Source organism: Larimichthys crocea, chromosome VII (assembly GCF_000972845.2).
Source record: "Larimichthys crocea isolate SSNF chromosome VII, L_crocea_2.0, whole genome shotgun sequence".
Classification (NCBI taxonomy): domain Eukaryota; kingdom Metazoa; phylum Chordata; class Actinopteri; family Sciaenidae; genus Larimichthys; species Larimichthys crocea.
This window is the reverse complement of record NC_040017.1, coordinates 17,651,222-17,668,653: the sequence shown is the minus strand read 5'-3', so window position 1 is coordinate 17,668,653 and position 17,432 is coordinate 17,651,222. Positions and strand designations below refer to the sequence as shown.

At 42.2% G+C, this 17,432-nt stretch overlaps 2 protein-coding genes across 2 annotated transcripts in view; both read left to right on the top strand.

Annotated features, from left to right (window-relative positions):
• Positions 1 to 3,356, top strand: part of snrpa (small nuclear ribonucleoprotein polypeptide A) — a 9,734-nt gene extending 6,378 nt beyond the window's left edge. Inside the window, exons 3-7 of the mRNA XM_027280621.1 lie at positions 369 to 541; positions 1,788 to 1,964; positions 2,427 to 2,603; positions 2,697 to 2,785; positions 2,870 to 3,356. Coding sequence (XP_027136422.1) covers positions 369 to 541; positions 1,788 to 1,964; positions 2,427 to 2,603; positions 2,697 to 2,785; positions 2,870 to 3,029 — 776 coding nt within the window. The 3' untranslated portion in view covers positions 3,030 to 3,356. The remainder of the gene's footprint in view (positions 1 to 368; positions 542 to 1,787; positions 1,965 to 2,426; positions 2,604 to 2,696; positions 2,786 to 2,869) is intronic.
• A 4,543-nt stretch (positions 3,357 to 7,899) lies between these two features.
• LOC104931582 (protein jagged-1b) overlaps positions 7,900 to 17,432 on the top strand; it is a 50,319-nt gene continuing 40,786 nt past the window's right edge. The window contains exons 1-2 of the mRNA XM_027280620.1: positions 7,900 to 8,990; positions 13,599 to 13,940. Of these exons, the coding sequence (XP_027136421.1) occupies positions 8,832 to 8,990; positions 13,599 to 13,940 (501 nt within the window). The 5' untranslated portion in view covers positions 7,900 to 8,831. The remainder of the gene's footprint in view (positions 8,991 to 13,598; positions 13,941 to 17,432) is intronic.

The following is a 17,432-nucleotide window of genomic DNA, read 5'->3' as shown; positions in this document are numbered from 1 at the left end:
ATGTTTTACAGTCCTTTGTCTCCTGTGGGTGTTGGCGCCCGTCAGGCCATATGCTTTTCACCTGAGGTGTCCTGCAGGATCTTGCATTGATGTGTAGATCTGAGTCTGGGCAACGCAATTTACACAAGACAAAAGGCTTGATACCTCATGTTTAAGGAGGGTGGGGTTTGCATCTGTAGTGGTTGAAACAAAGGCTTAAATTTACTATTACACTATCTATCTATCTATCTATCTATCTATCTCTCTATCTCTCTCTCTGTCTCTCTCTCTCTCACACACACTCACACTCTCACACATATACACACACACACATATACACACACACACATATATACATGAAGCTGATCTGATGTTTTGTGTGTCAGCAGAGCTGAAGAAGTCGCTGTACGCCATCTTCTCACAGTTTGGGCAGATCTTGGACATCTTGGTGGCACGAAACTTGAAGATGAAGGGTCAGGCCTTTGTCATTTTCAAAGAGGTCAACAGCGCCTCCAATGCCCTGAGATCCATGCAGGGCTTTCCCTTCTACGACAAACCCATGGTAGGTTCAGCACAGTGAAGACCAGATCACTGAAATATAAACTGTAGCCTCTTAACCCCAGAACACTAACGTCGGGTGTTTGTCACCCACACAGTTCTTGTCATGTGATTTTCATTGTGTTGCTGCTGTCTGAGTTGCATGGGTCCTTGAGTAGCTTCAGGCTGCTCACTGATGTCATTAATGGTTTGTTTGTTTCCATCCTCCCATCTATGTTTTGTTTTTGTTTTGTTTTTCAAGAGGCATGCGTTCGACGTTAGTGATAGAGTGCCATTTTTTTGTGCCATCTCCCACAATTGCAGAAAGTCTGTGCCTTCACCAGACAAGGCTCACATGTCCCAGGAATGGGTCGACCAAATAACAAGTTCCCAGCTCCATTATTATTCATTTTTTTGGTAGGACATTTCTTGTTAAGGATTACCTGATTTTTCAATAATTCTTCTGCCTTTTTAAAGGGTCCCCCATGGCAGTGGCACCATATAGTAAGGACAATTCCAAGGGCCCACGACTGACAGGGGCCCCAAAAAATATTGTTGACATATTTACATTTAAGTTAAAAAAATCTGCTGTTTTCATTGTTTTGAGAGGATGATGATAATTTATTATAATTGAAAATTTAATATCTTAAGTTCGTTCACATTTCTCTTTTGAATCGTTCATTAATGTTAATTTTCCATTTAGAAATTTTACAATAAAAATACATAGATACTGTAAAAAAAAGGGCCTTCAGAACATTTTTATGGTGGCTTTTAATCTTGCATCAAATAGTGAACTGCACTGCATACTGCATGCAGACTTGCATGCATTTACAAATCACCAGCAGTAAATATTGTGCTAGTACTATAGTATTGAACTACAAGACGCAAAACAGTTGCAAGCCTTTAATTAGAGTAATGTGAAGCTTTTGATGGGATAGTTAGATCCTAGAGATGTAGTGACAACAGCTGCGCAGAGGGGGCCCAATTTAATTTCTTTGTCATGGGGCCCAAAATTCCTGGCGGTGCCCCCTGGTAACTTTTTTTTTTTTTTTTTTTTTTTTTTTTTTGTGATATTGTATATTATGAAATTAAAGAAGAGTACTACAGTTTGGCATACAGTGTTGTACTTTTACATAAATTCATGAACTGTATTTTATCCAGGATATTATATCGGGTAAAATATACCCAACGTTAGTGATGGTGTTACTGATTTTAACGTTAGTGTTCTAGGGTTAAATACATGCGGTCTGAACGTGTGTCTGTTTCCACAGCGTATCCAGTATGCCAAGCAGGACTCGGACATCATAGCTAAAATGAAGGGGACTTACGTGGAGCGTGACCGTAAAAAGGAGAAGAAGAAGATAAAAGGAGCTGACGGAGCCGGAGCTAAGAAGGGTGTACCAGGAGCTGCTACGCCCATGGTTGCTGGGGTACCCGCTGCCATGCCTGTAAGTGGAGAAATCAGTGTTTGGTAATCGGTGGTTAGAATTACACAAGTTATTGTGACAGTTTCTGTAACAAATGTAGCTGCGAGTGTCGGATGTAATCTACAGTGGCATACTGAGCCGGCAAACAACTTTGATTTCATGGTAATTTAAATATTGTTCAACAAACTGGGGCTGGAACTAATTTTACATGCACTTTTGCTGTAGGCAAATTCTTGTCTCGTTTGTTTCATCTGATGGCCAAAGTGTGTATTCCTAAGCAAAGCTGCAAAGAAAACAAGACTGTAAGACAAAACAAAACAAAACCTATTTTCTTTCCATGTCTCCATATAGCGACGCTGACGGATAAGAGAACTCTTAAAATTAAAATTGGCACCTAGTTTTTATGCAGCAGAATAAACTGTAGCTCATTGATGGTGTAAGGGGAATTGTGTGACATGCTCGTGACTGTTCTTTACTGTTTAGGGAATGCCTCCTATGAGCCAGGCTCCACGTATGATGCACATGCCAGGTCAGCCGCCTTACATGCCACCTCCTGGCATGATGCCTCCTCCGGGCATGGCACCTGGCCAGATGCCCCCTGGTGCCATGCCTCCTGGCCAGATGATGCCCGGACAGATGCCTGGACAAATGCCCCAGCAGGTAGTGTGTCCCCCCACCTTCTGGCAGAGTATTTCTCTAATAAGATAATCTTATATTGTTGTCGCTGACCTCAGCTGTCTGTTCTTCTCACAGGTTGCAGAAAATCCTCCAAATCACATCCTCTTCCTCACCAACCTGCCAGAGGAGACGAACGAGCTCATGCTGTCCATGCTCTTCAACCAGTCAGTAACCGCTCTTCTTCTTCTTGTGTGCATGTTTGTCTGTTTGTTGAACGGTAAATGTGACTGTGTTGTTTTTATGTTCAGGTTCCCCGGGTTCAAGGAGGTGCGTCTGGTCCCTGGTCGCCACGACATCGCCTTTGTGGAGTTTGACAATGAAGTGCAGGCCGGTGCTGCACGAGATGCACTACAAGGCTTTAAGATCACACAGGCGAACGCCATGAAAATCTCATTCGCTAAGAAATAACGCCTCAAGACTTCACACACAGGTCTTTTTTAAAAATGTACAGCAACGACACAAATGAAATTTTTAGAAATGGACGTTTTCTGATCAGTGCTGCACAAGTCGTTTTTCCCCCCTTCCTCATTCCAGGATTACATGTAAGTATACAGTCTTTGCAACAAGTTGCTTTGTTTTACCGCGTCGCACTGACAGCAACTTGATGTCTTTTCTGTTTGTTTAATTTTTTTTTTAACTGTTTGTCATCAAGCATTGCACCCAGAGTCTGGTCTACCAGACATTGTACCTGGAGCTTATTTCTTTTTATAATTAAAACTCTTGTTTGAGACTGTGCTCTGCCTCGGTTTGTCATATGTATTCGCGTTGCAGTGGGAGCTCGTCTCAGGCCAATAGATGGTGCTATAACTTACTTTCTCCTACCACTGATGTTGAGGTGTGTATATAGGTAGTTGGGTAAAGTGATGGATGGGATAAACACACCAATTAGTACATGGTTACCAAACTAATTTTAAATTCTTGTGGCCACTACTGTGCCTCTTCCCAGGTGCCATGAAATTGGTTTAACATGATCTGTTATTGCGTTAAACTCGTATGAAAGACGAGGGACCTGTAAGCTTTTATTCCAACCAAAAACTGCACTGGGCCGTCTCATCTTCGAACACACAGTGCAGATTATTTGGAGGGAAACCGGTTTCATGCCCTTTTTATTTTATTTTGATCATAAATCTGCCAATGTTCAGGCCTCTGTACGACAAAGTTGATTGTCAGAATCAGTCACTGCTGGAGAGAAGGTCATTCATGTCATGAAGTCCCCAGTCGTCTCAGGATGCTGGTACACTTCAGACTGCTGGTCGCCCACATTTGTCCACCAAATTGATACTTGGCAGAAAATTGGATTCTTTGGCTTTAGGAAAAAAAAAACAATTTTCCATTAGTTGTTTGTTTATTAGAAAGTAGACAAAATCTTGGTTCAAAGCGCTCTGGGCCTTCATATAAATCCTCTTATCCCTCCTGCTTGTAAAATAAACAAATTGAAGTCTCATTCAATTTGTGCTTTTGAAGAAGTCCATAAATGCCCATAGAAACCATCTTTCATCTTTATTTGGCCTTTGGGCTCTGCTCAGTGTAATTCACCAGAGACGGATCATTATTATTTTTAAATCAATTACATTTCATATGTACCGGCTGCTCATGAGCCATCCTGTTTTCCATTTTTGGTATCGTTGTCGCATTTGAATTCAGAAATCAGAACAAAGACTTATGTTTTACCAGTTTTCTGTCACTTGGTTCTAAATGCTCTAATGGCGAAAGGTTTGTTGATGATTTAATTAACTGTCTGCACAGTAAAACACCATTTCATGGAAATCTTTGTTTTATACAGCATTCTAATGTTTTTTTTTCAGGTCAGTTATATAGCAAAACAGTTTCCTTTTGATAGAAAACCTTCAATTACAGTAAAATATGGGATAATACATCATTTTTAAACATGAAAACATCTGTACTATCTTCCTTTTATGGTAATATTAGAAATAATTATACCATATTTATTACAGTAAGATTCAGGCAACCACAGCTGTACTGTACTTATATGGTAAAACATGGGATAAACACCAAAGTTAACCATTAAATCAACAGTACTAATATCCAAAAAAAGTTATAGTTTATTATGTTGTATAGTGCTTATGATGCTGTTAATCATTTGCTATGTGAGTAATTGGTGTTTAAGCAAATATCTAAATGAATGTAAATGGGTACAATGTCTGACGCGTTCACAATAGTTTCGACTTTGCCAATTAGTAAATGCCTGCTGCATGTTTTGCAGCACATGCTCGAAGGCCCCTCATACTGTATGTTTGCAAAGTAATTATGAGCCAACGAGGACCACCTCATCCTCTCAAAGGCTGGATTCATGAGTGTAGGGCGGAGTGATGTGTGAATTAAGCCTGAAAAGCTCAATTTAGACTCGCACTATCAACTGTGCCCAGTGCACACAGGGCCTCCCTGTTGTGGACTTAAACTGTGCCCTGAGTAATTGTCTTCAGGTCAGCTCAGCAGTGTACACAGAAATGCACATTCTTCTGTAGTTTCCCAAGCCTTTCCACACTCCCTTATTTTGCCTTGAGAAAGCGCTGACCTTAGCCACCAGGGCGCCATGTGTGAGTGAGTGACTGACTGACTGTGTGTGTGTGTGTGTGTGTGTGAGAGAGAGAGAGAGAGTGACTGACTGTGTGTGTGAGAGAGAGAGAGTGACTGACTGACTGTGTGTGTGTGTGTGTGTGTGTGTGAGAGAGAGAGAGGGAGAGAGAGAGAGTGACTGACTGACTGTGTGTGTGTGAGTGTGAGAGAGAGAGAGCGAGTGAGTCAGTGTGTCGCATGCTCTTGGCAACATGCCTAGTGCCTTCCCATTCACCAGCACAGTGATCTTTCAGTTGCAGGGACTGAAAGGCAACTTATCCTGTGGGTTATGTGTGGGAGTGTCAGTCAGATCAAAAATCATTCCCTTACTGTAGCTTGTGACGACTCATATCTGCATCCATGAGCTCTCCTTGACATCTAAAGGCTTGTGTCATATATGATGTTATCCATGTTTAAAGCCATTTGTGCCACCAGAAACTGCAATATCATTTATTTTTATACATTTCTTAGCCCTGCTGACCTGCCAGTGTCAGTCATCATATAAACTCCTGCTGTGCGGCTAAACCTCAAACCTTCAGAACTTTATTTTCAATTCAATATACCAAATATGCCATTCTGAAATTTGCACAAATGTGTATAACATTATGCACATGACATCTAAAATACGCCCGTTTCATTGAACATCATGGCTTCAACTAGTGAGGAGCTGATACAAAACATATATTGTTAAAATAAACTGATTTTTAATAAGAAGTTGGGAAGATCAGACTTACTTTTATTAGCCGTGTGTGTACACATACAAGAAATTTGACTCTGGTTACACATTGCTTTCAATGTACATGCACAGATATCAACATAAATACAGCTAAAAACAAGAAGCTTGACGGGTAAACAAACATAAAACTATTTATAAAATAATATCTAATATAATGATCATTTATAAACCCTTAAACAGCTCCTTCGGGAACAGATTGTTCCTCCCACTATGTAAAAAAGAGCGCTACGGCAGGTCCTTCATTCCAACAGCTGTCAGACTCTTTAACACCAGCATGACTTGTGCAGTGTGCAGGATTTAGTGACATCTAGTCGTGTAGTTGCAGAATGCAACCAACTGAATACCACTCGTGTCACCCTCCCGTTACAAGAATGAAGGATAAACTACAGTGGCTGTCTAGAGCCCATGTTAAAATGTCCAACGTTCACAGCAGAAATAAACATGTTTACAGCCTGGTACAAAAACTGTTTTGGTCTCTATAGCTAATTTCCCCGTTCATGACAACTGTACTGAGGATGAAATTTTATTTCAGTCATTCATTCAAATTAAGTTGAGGCTTGATTAACAGGTAAGTGTTGTTACAGATGGCTTATTAGAGCACCCAGGCGATGATTCAGACCTGCCCCTCTGTGGATAAAAAAAAAAGACTCATTCTTAAGTAACACAAACATAGTTTTTATTTTCAGGTTAAGATACATAAATAAAAACATAGTTATGCTCATTATGTTTTATTTCTGCCAGTAGATCCTCTCCAGTGTTACACACTGGACCTTTAATGCCCTTCTTCAGCATGACTTTTTTCTGTATATTTCTGGAGCTGCTGTGACAAGTTAATTTCCCCAGTGTGGGATCACTGGAGTATATCTTATCTCATTTTAATAACATTGCTGGACAGAATAGTGCAACAATGCAGAGAGCAAATAAATACTGTTTATGTAGCAGGTTGCTTTATGTACATGAAGTAGGTGGGTATGTGAGTGGGAATTGACAGAACATAACAAAAGTTCACACCTTACTGCTGTAAACATGAATGGTGATTAAGAAGGGTGTCCAAAACGACTCATGTGACCATTAGATGGTGCCAAATACACAACTCACATTTAGTGTAACAAGACCCTCAGAGAGTGGTAAAGGTTTTAAATCTTTAGGTGACTCTTCCTCAGGTGATGCTTTCACACTACCACCAGCAGCAGCACCAGCAGCAGCAGCAGCAGCAGCCGATCCACTGATGTCTGTGTGTTTCCGGATGGTTGGTTAGAATTCAGCTCATGTTTGGAGGTCACTGCTCCCCTATGCAAATCAACCCCCTGCTCCTCAAGAGCCCTCTGTTCTGCTCCGGGGTCACTGCAGAGTGCCAGGCCGCGGAAACACCAGCGGTTGTCAGGGAAGCTCTTGAGCAACAAGCCCGTGATAGACCTTAAGATAGAGGAGGAGGGAGGAGGGCTCAGAATCTCATTACACTTCCTCCGCGATGAAGAAGGTACATTGTATGGATGTCTTGGGTCCAACAAGACGAACACTGGAAGTCAGATGTGGAAAATATGCCATGTGACCGGTGCCAATATTCAAAAAGATGTCTCTACAGTTCTCTTTTATATTTATGCGCTCAGCCGCTTAGTATTTGCAGCCAGCGGCACCATTAAGCGGCGGCATGTGCGTGCAGCATACAGGCCTGCAGCTGTCGGAACAAGCTTAATCATTGATGTGGGTGTAAAGATCACATTTAAGAGGAGATCAGTGTGCAGGTAGAGGCGTTTGGGCACCTGCGCCAAGTGCGCAATGTCCAAGCGCGCACTGGCTAATCACGTACACATCATTTTTTCTTGTCAATATAAGTTTAATTTGTGTATTTTAATCATTCCGGGGTTCAGCGTCAAACGCCCATAGAAACTTCCCCATTCAGAGGCCACCCAAGCAAACTGGGAAACAGTTAATTGGCACGGCGGAGCTTTGAAGCGAGCAGAGGCCTGAAACTGGAGAGGAGGAACCAGAGAGGTGCTACAAGAGATAGAAAGGAAGCAGAAAGGAGAAGTGAAACGCATTCTGGATAACCCCATGCGTAAATGTGTCATACTTGAGAGAAGAAAAAAAAGTTTGGGCTTGGTCAATGTGCGCAAAGAGGGAGAGAGAAAGGATGGTGCGCTCTGGGAACCAGCCGGACAAGAGCTGAAAGACGGATATTCCCTGCTTAAGGACACACCCTCCCCCCTCTTTCTCTCTCTCTTTCTCACTCACTCTCTCACTCATTGTTTCCCACACTGACTCTGCTCGTATCGGGTTAACAAATGACCAACCAGCCGCTTGGATGAGAGGAGCGCAAAGTGAAATCATTCCGCTGGAGAGACGCAACTCCGGCGGCAGCTTCACCAACGCAGCTTTCACGAAAAAAAGCATGAATATAGATATTATTTGTTTTGTTTTGTTTTAGTTTTTTGTGCGTGGATCAGTCTTGAAGGGAGACAGAAGAAGAAGAAGAAGAAGAGAGAGAGTGGCTAATTGGGATGAGAGGTGAAGTCAAGTGAGCCGGCAGATTGGACCTTTAAAGCCTCTTAACGCAGGTGGTGGGTGGAATACAGCGCAAGGGGAGTGTGTTTGTGTGTTTATGTGTTTGTGTGTTTGTGTGTTTGTGTGCATGTGTCATTCCCAGTGGAAATCCACCCTAGACACATCAGCAAGGGGGTGATCGGGCGTGTGTTTGCGTGTGTTTTGGGTTTCTCTGACCTGGACGCGATGAAGTGGCTCTGCGGGAGTTTTAAGGTTTAAGACCGGAGAGGAGGAGAGCTGGGCGGACGGACGGACACAGGGAGGGAGGAGGAGGAGGAGGAGAAGGAGGAGAGGGGAGACACCACTACCATCGCCAAAGCGCACAACACGGTCCCCAATCCCTTGACGCAGGGATGGAGAGCACAAGAGCGCACAGGGTGCCTCGGCTCTATCCCATAAACGGGAGCGGAATGATCACCGGGAAGCCAAACATGAGGAGTGACCGACACCGGGGACACCTCCACCTGCAGCGGACTGTGATTTTTCTCGTCGCGCTCACCATCCAGCCGCAGGTAAGCCACCGATTAAGTGCTATTTCGGGCGGCACGCCCTTAAACCCCCGTGTCTGACTTTTAACTGTGTTATAGCTCGTGTTTCTCATCACAGCTGCGTGTAAACAGTCAATAATGGAGTCTACACACACTGTCCCTTCCCTCTTTGTGCTGTCCTCATTCTGCTCCTATGGCGCTGTGCCCACCTGTTGTTTCAGCCCGATGGTGTATATTATCCCACGCAAGGGAGAACTACTGTTATCCTGATTTATACGCATGGGGATGCAAATATAACAGCAAACATGAACAGCATTTATGGCAAAATTACATTTTAAAGCATTATAAATAAGTCAGTGTTTATTATGACACTGTTTACTGTACCAAACAAAGAGTGTAATGAGGCGGACAACACACAAATAAACATGATGATAGTTTACAGCTGCTGAAATATGATTAATCTAAAGGACTTAAGCGTAAATCATCCTTTTGAAGGTCTGTGATGGATAAATAACATCTTAATCTGTCCACTCCTCTCTTTAATCACTGGTTAATAAAGGAGTAATACATCTAAATCTCTTCATCTCCATCTCCAGCCACCTTCTGATTGTTTCCTGTCTTTATGCCTCATGAATGCATGAACCCAGACTTTCCTTATGGCTGGCAGCTATGTTTAACAGTCACTGCAATAACTTGTGTAAATGATCCTGACAAGCTGCTTGAAGCATTATGGGGATTATTTTTGGCAGCATGTAAATAGATATTTCTCCCTGTGAGCTGTCAAGAACCTGCTGATCTGATCAAGATGCCTATGATGTGTGACAGGAGTGGTAGCAAGAACATGCCCAGAGGTGCTCCAGAGTGTGTATGTGTGCACATGTGTCTGTGTGTGTATGTGCATTTTTCTAAACACGCAGCATCTGTGTCTTGGGTGTGTGTGGAGGCCCAGGCCACAGCCGAATAAACTCCAGGGCGTGTGAATGTTGAACGTTCAGGGCAGCTCTGCGTGTCTCTCTCTGCACCTCTGCAACCCCCTCACAGCCGAAGAACAACACACTCCACTCCCTCCATTCTCTGACTGCACTGCAGTGTGTGTGAAACACAGATTCACACACATCCTCTGCTGCTGCCGGTGACTATTATTAATGCAGAAGACAGGAGATCATATTCATGAGGACATACCAGACCTGCTTAGGGATTTATAAGTGAGGCTTATTGACCGTCCAGAAGTCATTATGTGTCTGTTATCCAGTTTTATTGTTCCCAAGGCTCACATTGCAAGATAGTGGGAATTTTGAGAATGATTTTAACATTAAAAAGGAAAGTGAAGCTGGATTTCACATAAGACAGCCTGTATTTGTCTGACTTATAGTTATAGAGTGCTGGGGAAAATCCATTTTCACCACCCAATTTTTGTTTTAAAGGGAATGTTTACCCCCCCAAAATACAGAAGAGCCTGTTTACATCTTCTAACCTGATCCAACCAGAAGTTTGAATGTGATTTGCTCGAGATACTGACTGAAACTGTATGTTAAGGCACACAACAAACACTTTTATTATTAGTTAGTCTGCCAAATACTACTAATAAATAATTGTTTATTCTCTAAAATGTCTGAAACAATTCTAAACTCAAAGATATTCAGTTTATTTATATATACGGCAAAGAAATACAGGAAATCTGTCTATTTGAAAGACTAGAATCAGTAAATGTTTTGATATTTTTCCTTAAAAAATGACTTAAATGATCAATTTGTTATCAAAATTGTCACTAATAAAGTTTCTGCTGATCAGTTAATTGATTAAACGCTACAAACACGATATTTAAAAGCAATAATGTTGTTGATATTTAGATATTTTGGTTCAAATTCAATTTTATTTAATTTATATGGCACCAAATCATAACAAAAGTTATCTCATGACACTTTTCATATTGAGCAGGTCTAGACCGTACTCTTTTTAATGTCATCTACAGAGACCCAACAACCCTGTCATATTTTAACATCCAATATCTGATATTTAATTATATGATTTTATTTCATTTGATGTGTTTTCTTCGTACCATTTGACAGTGTTGTACTGATGTGAGCTAGAAATAACTCGTAGTACTTTGTATAAGAAGGAAAACTGTGTTTTATTATTGTGTTTTTATGGGTTTGAACTTTTCATTTAACCCGGTCTTGTTCAAACCTTGGAACTTCAACAGAGTTCAGGTACTGACCCTTAAATGTCTTGAAGTGTGTCTAGATGGAGAGGATTTGTTGTGAGCCAACGTGAGTTTTGGGTGTAGCGATGTAGTGTCAAAGCTCTCCTGCAGAGCCTCGGCTGGGTCTCTCTCTCTCTCTCTTTCCCTCTTTCTTTCTCTCTCTCTCTCTCTGTCTGTCTCTCTGTCTGTCTCTCTTTCTGTCTGTCTTTCTGTCTCTCTCTCTGGTCAGACTGAGCGCTGAAATGCTGGTATGCAGGGAATGGCTCTGGCAGGGAGAGGAGGAGAGGAAGAAAGGAGGATGTAGAGTGATGAGTGCCACTGTATCTCCACAAGCCTTTTGATGTAGATGAGTTCACCCCACCACCATCCAACCCCCCTGACCCCTCCCACCTCACCCCCGTCACCCCCCTCTCGGCTCAGGGACAGGGGCAAGAGAGGGACACGCAGCCAAACACAATGGGGCGACTGAGATGTTGACTCAGTGTCGGGCAGCTCGGCTAACATGAGAGCTTGTCGTTTCTGTCCATGATCAAGTGCGTAACCCCGCTGAGGATAAGCAAATCTGATATTTTTGACTTAATGAGCAATCATTAAGTTCAGAAATGGCAAAAAAGAGGCTGTGAATTATTCAGATTTATTCGTCTGTGGAGGTTTCATGGCAAACTGAGATAACGGTGGCTTTATGTTTTTGTGTTTGCAGTTGTTGGAAGATGCCAAAGCCTTTGTTTTATTCTGTCACAGTGACATACAGACAGACACACATGCATGCACGCACATACCTGACCCCAGTGCTCCGAGACTCTCAGGGGGTCTTGTTAACTCTAGTATGTGTGTGTGTGTGTGTGTGTGTGTGTGTGTGTGTGTAGGTTTGTGTGTGTTGAAACAGGGAGGGGATCATGGAGAAAAGAAAGGGCGGCAGATGAAAAGGAGAATGGCAACAATGCAGAAAAGAGCTGATGGCCACAGAAAGAGAAATGACAGGAGTGTTACAGCTTGTTCCCAGAGAGAGAAAGAAAGGAGGATTAGGAGGTGGTGGTGGTGGTGGAGGAGGAGGAGGAGGAGGAGGAGGAAGAAGAGTATGAGCAGGTTCTCAGTGTCACTGTCCCCTGGGAAGAGAGAATGAGAAATAAGAAGGGAGTGGTGGTGACACATAGGAGGTGTAAAGAAAGAAAGAAAGACAAGGAAGTTGAGGGATAAACAGGATTATATGACAGGAGTGATGGTGTATCTGTCCATAATTTAGATATTGGAGGTCAGGCTGTGTTGTAGGACTCGTTTCTTTTTTTTCCCCTCTCTGTCTGATGACTTAAGACTGGTAGCATACTGATAACAGATAACAGATGATACAGAAGAGACACCGCAGATTCCCAGGAACATGAGAGTCCACTTGTGAACGTTCTTCAGTCTTATCAATGACACTTTTAATCCTACTCATTTGTGCTTGTGTAATCTAGATTAATCAGGTAAAAACCCCTACCTGTTATCTAACTTACCTAATAAAGAGTTTTTTTTTCTCCCCTTCAAAGTGACGTTCATTGTTAAAAGTTGACAAACCAGCCGGAGAGAAGGGATTTAGTTTCTTGGCCGTTGCCAGAGACCAATCTAAGGACGTACAAATTGTCTTGGTTTTGTGTTTTTGTGGTTTAAAATGTTTAGTTTCAACAACAATCCGACAACAATAGCAGTCCTCAAAGCAACAACAGACTCCACAAAGTAAAAGTTAGAGAAATATTTTGACATTTTCTTGTCAAGAGTTTAGATTAGAAGCTGCCACCAGCTATCTTAGCTTAGCATAAAGACTAGAAATAGTGGGAGAACTGAGCCAGTCTCCAAATATCTGCCCACCAAACCTCACCAATTAACTCAGTTTTAACTAAGTTTATCTCGTTTGTGTAATCTGTACAAAAGCAGATCTGTAAAAATGACAGTATGTGGTTTAACATAGAGGGTTATGTGTGGGACTGCGGTGGTGTCTATTGTTTTTCCAACCAAGTTTAGATGAAACTACACCCACCTCTGTGTTACGAAAGCCTCGACGGCCAATAACAGTTCAACTTTACTGAGATAACTGTGTACGACAGCTCTGAGTTTAGCGTTTATTGTATTGAGTAATGGCAAATGTGGATTCTGAGTCAAGCACAGAGGCTGTATTATGTTTACCTCTGGTTATGTCTTGTGTTTTTGTTGCGGATGGTTTGAAAAACAAACAGCCAGTGGCAGTGCTGATACTTGAGCTGTAACTCTAGTAAGTTAGCAAACACACGTAAAGGATGGGAAGTCTTGTTTAGCTACAACCTCTGCTTCCTCCACCATCTAGGCAGCAAGTTTTAAAACACTCTGACGTGCGCTGTGAATGCTTGTCTTTCTATGCACTGTGTCTGTTTAATAATATATTAAAGTAACTCCCTCCTTCCCATGCTTATCTCTAGGCCGTGTGTGCTGTAGGGATGTTCGAGCTCCAGATCCGTCACTTTCAAAACTCACATGGACTTCTGCAGACCGGAGACTGCTGCGATCTCCAAGCCAGCGGGGGGCAGCGCTGCTCAGCCAGGGACCAATGTGATACTTTCTTCCAAGCTTGCCTCAAGGAGTACCAGGCCCGGGTCGCACCAACTGGGGCCTGCACCTTCGGGTCGGGCAGCACAGGGATCCTGGGTGGAAACTCCCTTTCGCTCCACCACCGAGGACATGACGGAGGAGGGGGAGGAGTAGGAGGAGGAGAGGATGGGACTAATGGACACATTGTCATTCCCTTCAAATACGCCTGGCCAGTAAGTACAGGGGCAGTGCTGGTTATCATTGTGGTTACCAAGGGAACAGGCTAAGCTTCAAGTACAACAACGCACTTAAACTGAGTCTAGAGAGGAATAACAATGACAGATTTAAGACTGACATGCTTTTACACATTTTTCTATCCTTTGGGTTAAGATACTTGAAGGCTTAACAACAAAAGAAGTCTAAACACATTTTTCTCAAGATCTACAGAATATATCACAAAATCTGTTTGAAACTTCCTTAAATTTCAGTGATTTCACTTGATTTACTTCAAGTTAATTTCACTGGCAGTATAAAGAATGGATGTCGTATCTTTGATGTCACCAGTAGAGTTGTTTTGAAGCGCAAAATCTGTCTCAGACCGTGATCTGCAAAGACGTTGATCACTGGTGGACTTGAGATGGGATTATTGGTTTTTGGGTGCTCAAACAAGCCACCTACCTGTCAATCAAAGCAAACTTGCTGTTAATTATACACAACTTTAAGCCTTAATATATTTTGAACAAGTGAGTTCTATAAAAATTCACCCTCAGTACAGTTGTCATGAACAGAGAAATTAGCTATAGAAACCAAAACTGTTTCTTGTACCAGGCTGTAACCGTGTTAATTTCTGCCGTGAAGTTGGACATTTTAACATGGGGACTTATGGAGACTGACTCGTTCTGTAGCCAGCCTCAAGTGGACGTTTGAGGAACTGCAGTTTTTGGCACTTCTGCGTTGGCTTCACGTCACAGACACGGAGGTTGTCGCTTTAGACAACAAAACAGTGCTCATAGCTTGTGTTCACATAAACTGTGTCAGGGGGCCACAAGTAGAATTTTTGGAACCTCACAAGCCACAGAGTTTTAGACCATCATCGTCTAAAAATAATTAACTGAACGACAAGTGTTCTGATTATGGTTTAAATCACATTTAAGTAAAGATGCCAAACATTTCGTGGTTCTAGCTTCTGAAATGTGATGATTGACCTGCTTTTCTTTTGTTTGGACAAACCAAACAATCAATCAAATTGATTACTTGAGAAAATATTCAAGAGATCCATATATAAGGAAAATAATTAGTTGCATCCCTGCAGTATCTTCTCTCTCTCTGCACATTTCTGTCCTCCTTCTCCTTTCTTTCCTCGATCCACCCTGAACTTTCAAGTAAAAAACTTTGGTCCTGTTGTCGGTGTATTGAACAATCTGCGTCTCGATCAAACATCGTGCTGCTGGCTGCTCCATCTTGTGTCCTCATTAAAGAGCAGACTAATTAATCTTCCGTTAGCAACAACAGTCGGCAAGTGTGGCCAAGAAGAAGTATTGATTATTCAATCCACCTTTCCTTTCCTCCTCCAGCCCTTCCTCTCTTACTTTCTCTTTTTCTTCAGTTTGTTTCTCAGCTATGCAGGTGAAAGCTAAATGAACACAAGTCTGTCAAACTCCGCTCAAATTATTATGCATCATATCCAAAACAGATCTTCTAAATTACGATTATTTAGTGGTTTTCTTGTTTTTTAATGACACTTAAATGAACCTTTTTGAGTTTTTGGACTGTTGCTTGGGCAAAAAAAGCTATTTGAGTTTAAGATCTGGGAAATTAACTGGTAATAGTTATTTTTCAGTATTTTCCAAAAGATTAATGAATCAATAATTAGCAGATGAAAGGGGAATAAAAATAAGTTGCAGCCCTGGTAAATATATCTGTTTATTTCACATTTCTTTGCTCTGAGCCATGAAATCCTTACAATTAATGCTTTGTTATTAATCAAACTAGAGATGGAGAGAAAGTGTTAAACGCACGAAGAAGAGAGCCACAATTTCTTGGAGGGATTGCAGATGTTTGGTTTGTTTCCTTCTGTAGCCTTTTCTTTATTTCTTTATTTCTTTGAGCTCTTTCAGCATGGTTGACTTCCTTCTCATAATGAAAGTATTTCAGAAAAGGCCTTGTGGGCGCGCGTGCGTGTGTAGAAAATGTGTCCAATATCACACAAAACCCAGGTGAAACTTCAGATACACGCACACACTGACCTGAACACACACAAATACTTCCATGCATGCATACACACATACAAGAATGTAACACACAGTTGGCTTAGGTTTCTTCTTCTTGATTAGTATCAGCCCATTTACCTGTGAGACTCTCTGTCCCAGAGCCAATTATCTTCTCTTATCTGTGTTCAGTTTGCTTTTGTGTGTGTGTGTGTCCTGTATGCATACTGCGTGTTTGACACACTTTACCTATGTGTGTGTGGTTTTTTTTTTCTCTTCCTGTACATCGGGGAGGTGTGTGATTGGCATGTACGAGTGTGAGAAAGTTCTCCGTCAGAAAGGCTACCTGGATCAGTTTCAGGGCCCGGCCGCAGGGCGGGCTGGGCTTCAGGGGGAGAGAGCTGGGACACACAGAGCCAGCGTCAATGCATTTTGGGCTGAAAGACCGGCTTTATCTGGCCATCTCTGAGAGGTGGAGGAGGGAGGAGGGAGGCAGGGAGAGTGATCCCCCTGCCCCAGGTGAGGGGATGAACAGGTGAGAGTAGTCATTATGAGGAAAGGTGAGCTCTCTCTGTCCCCTGCCCTCTCTCTGTCTCTCTTTTTTCCCATTAATCCCCTCAGGGAACTGAGTGTGTGTCTGTATTTGTTTATGAATGTGTGTTTAGTTGTAATTTGTTGCGTTGTTTTTGTTTGCGTGCAATGTTTTCATGGTTGCCTCATTCCTTCTAGGCAACTCTAAGTCTGTGCTGTGATCACTCTGGTTAAACTTGGGCCATGGTTACCAGACGATTATTGTAAACCACAAGCTCTACCTCGGTTTCTGTGAGTGTCATGTAACCAAACATCATACAAAAGATCGAGCACGCTGTCTAAGGCAAGAGGTGATTTACTGTGAGGACTAGAGGGGCAAAGGAGAGGTGACCACAGTAATATACATGGACAGATCATGGTAATGGTTTTGGCAGTGGCCTAGTGAGACAGTGTTCAAAGGGTTGGCCAGTACTGACTTTCAGTTGGCACAGAAATGAGGATCTTGTTCAAATATTTCTAGATTGATGTTTGCTTATGAGCAACATGTGCGTATCTAAAAAAATGTCCTCATAGTCTTGTGACTGGGCAGAAAATCAGCTTTTCTTACTAATGTTGTAGAGCGTACCTGAATTTCTGCTGTTCATTTCTTTTTGCAACAAAATACAGCTAAATTCAACAGCATGTACTGTATGTGTTCAATCTCCCTTTAGACGACAGCAGAGTGCTCTGTAGAGGGGCAATACAATGAGATGGCTGCGATGCTAATATGGTGTTGTGTGTGGTGGCCAGACAGTGGTTTGGTGGGGTATTAGCAAGTGGCTCCAAAAACTGTAGTACTGTCTAATTGAGGCTGGCTACAAAAGTAAGTCAGTATCCATAAGTCCCCATGTTAAAATGTCACACTTCACAGCAGAAACAGTTTCAGTCTCTATAGATAATTTCCCCGTTCTTGACAAGTGTACAGAGTCTGAATTTTTATACATCTCA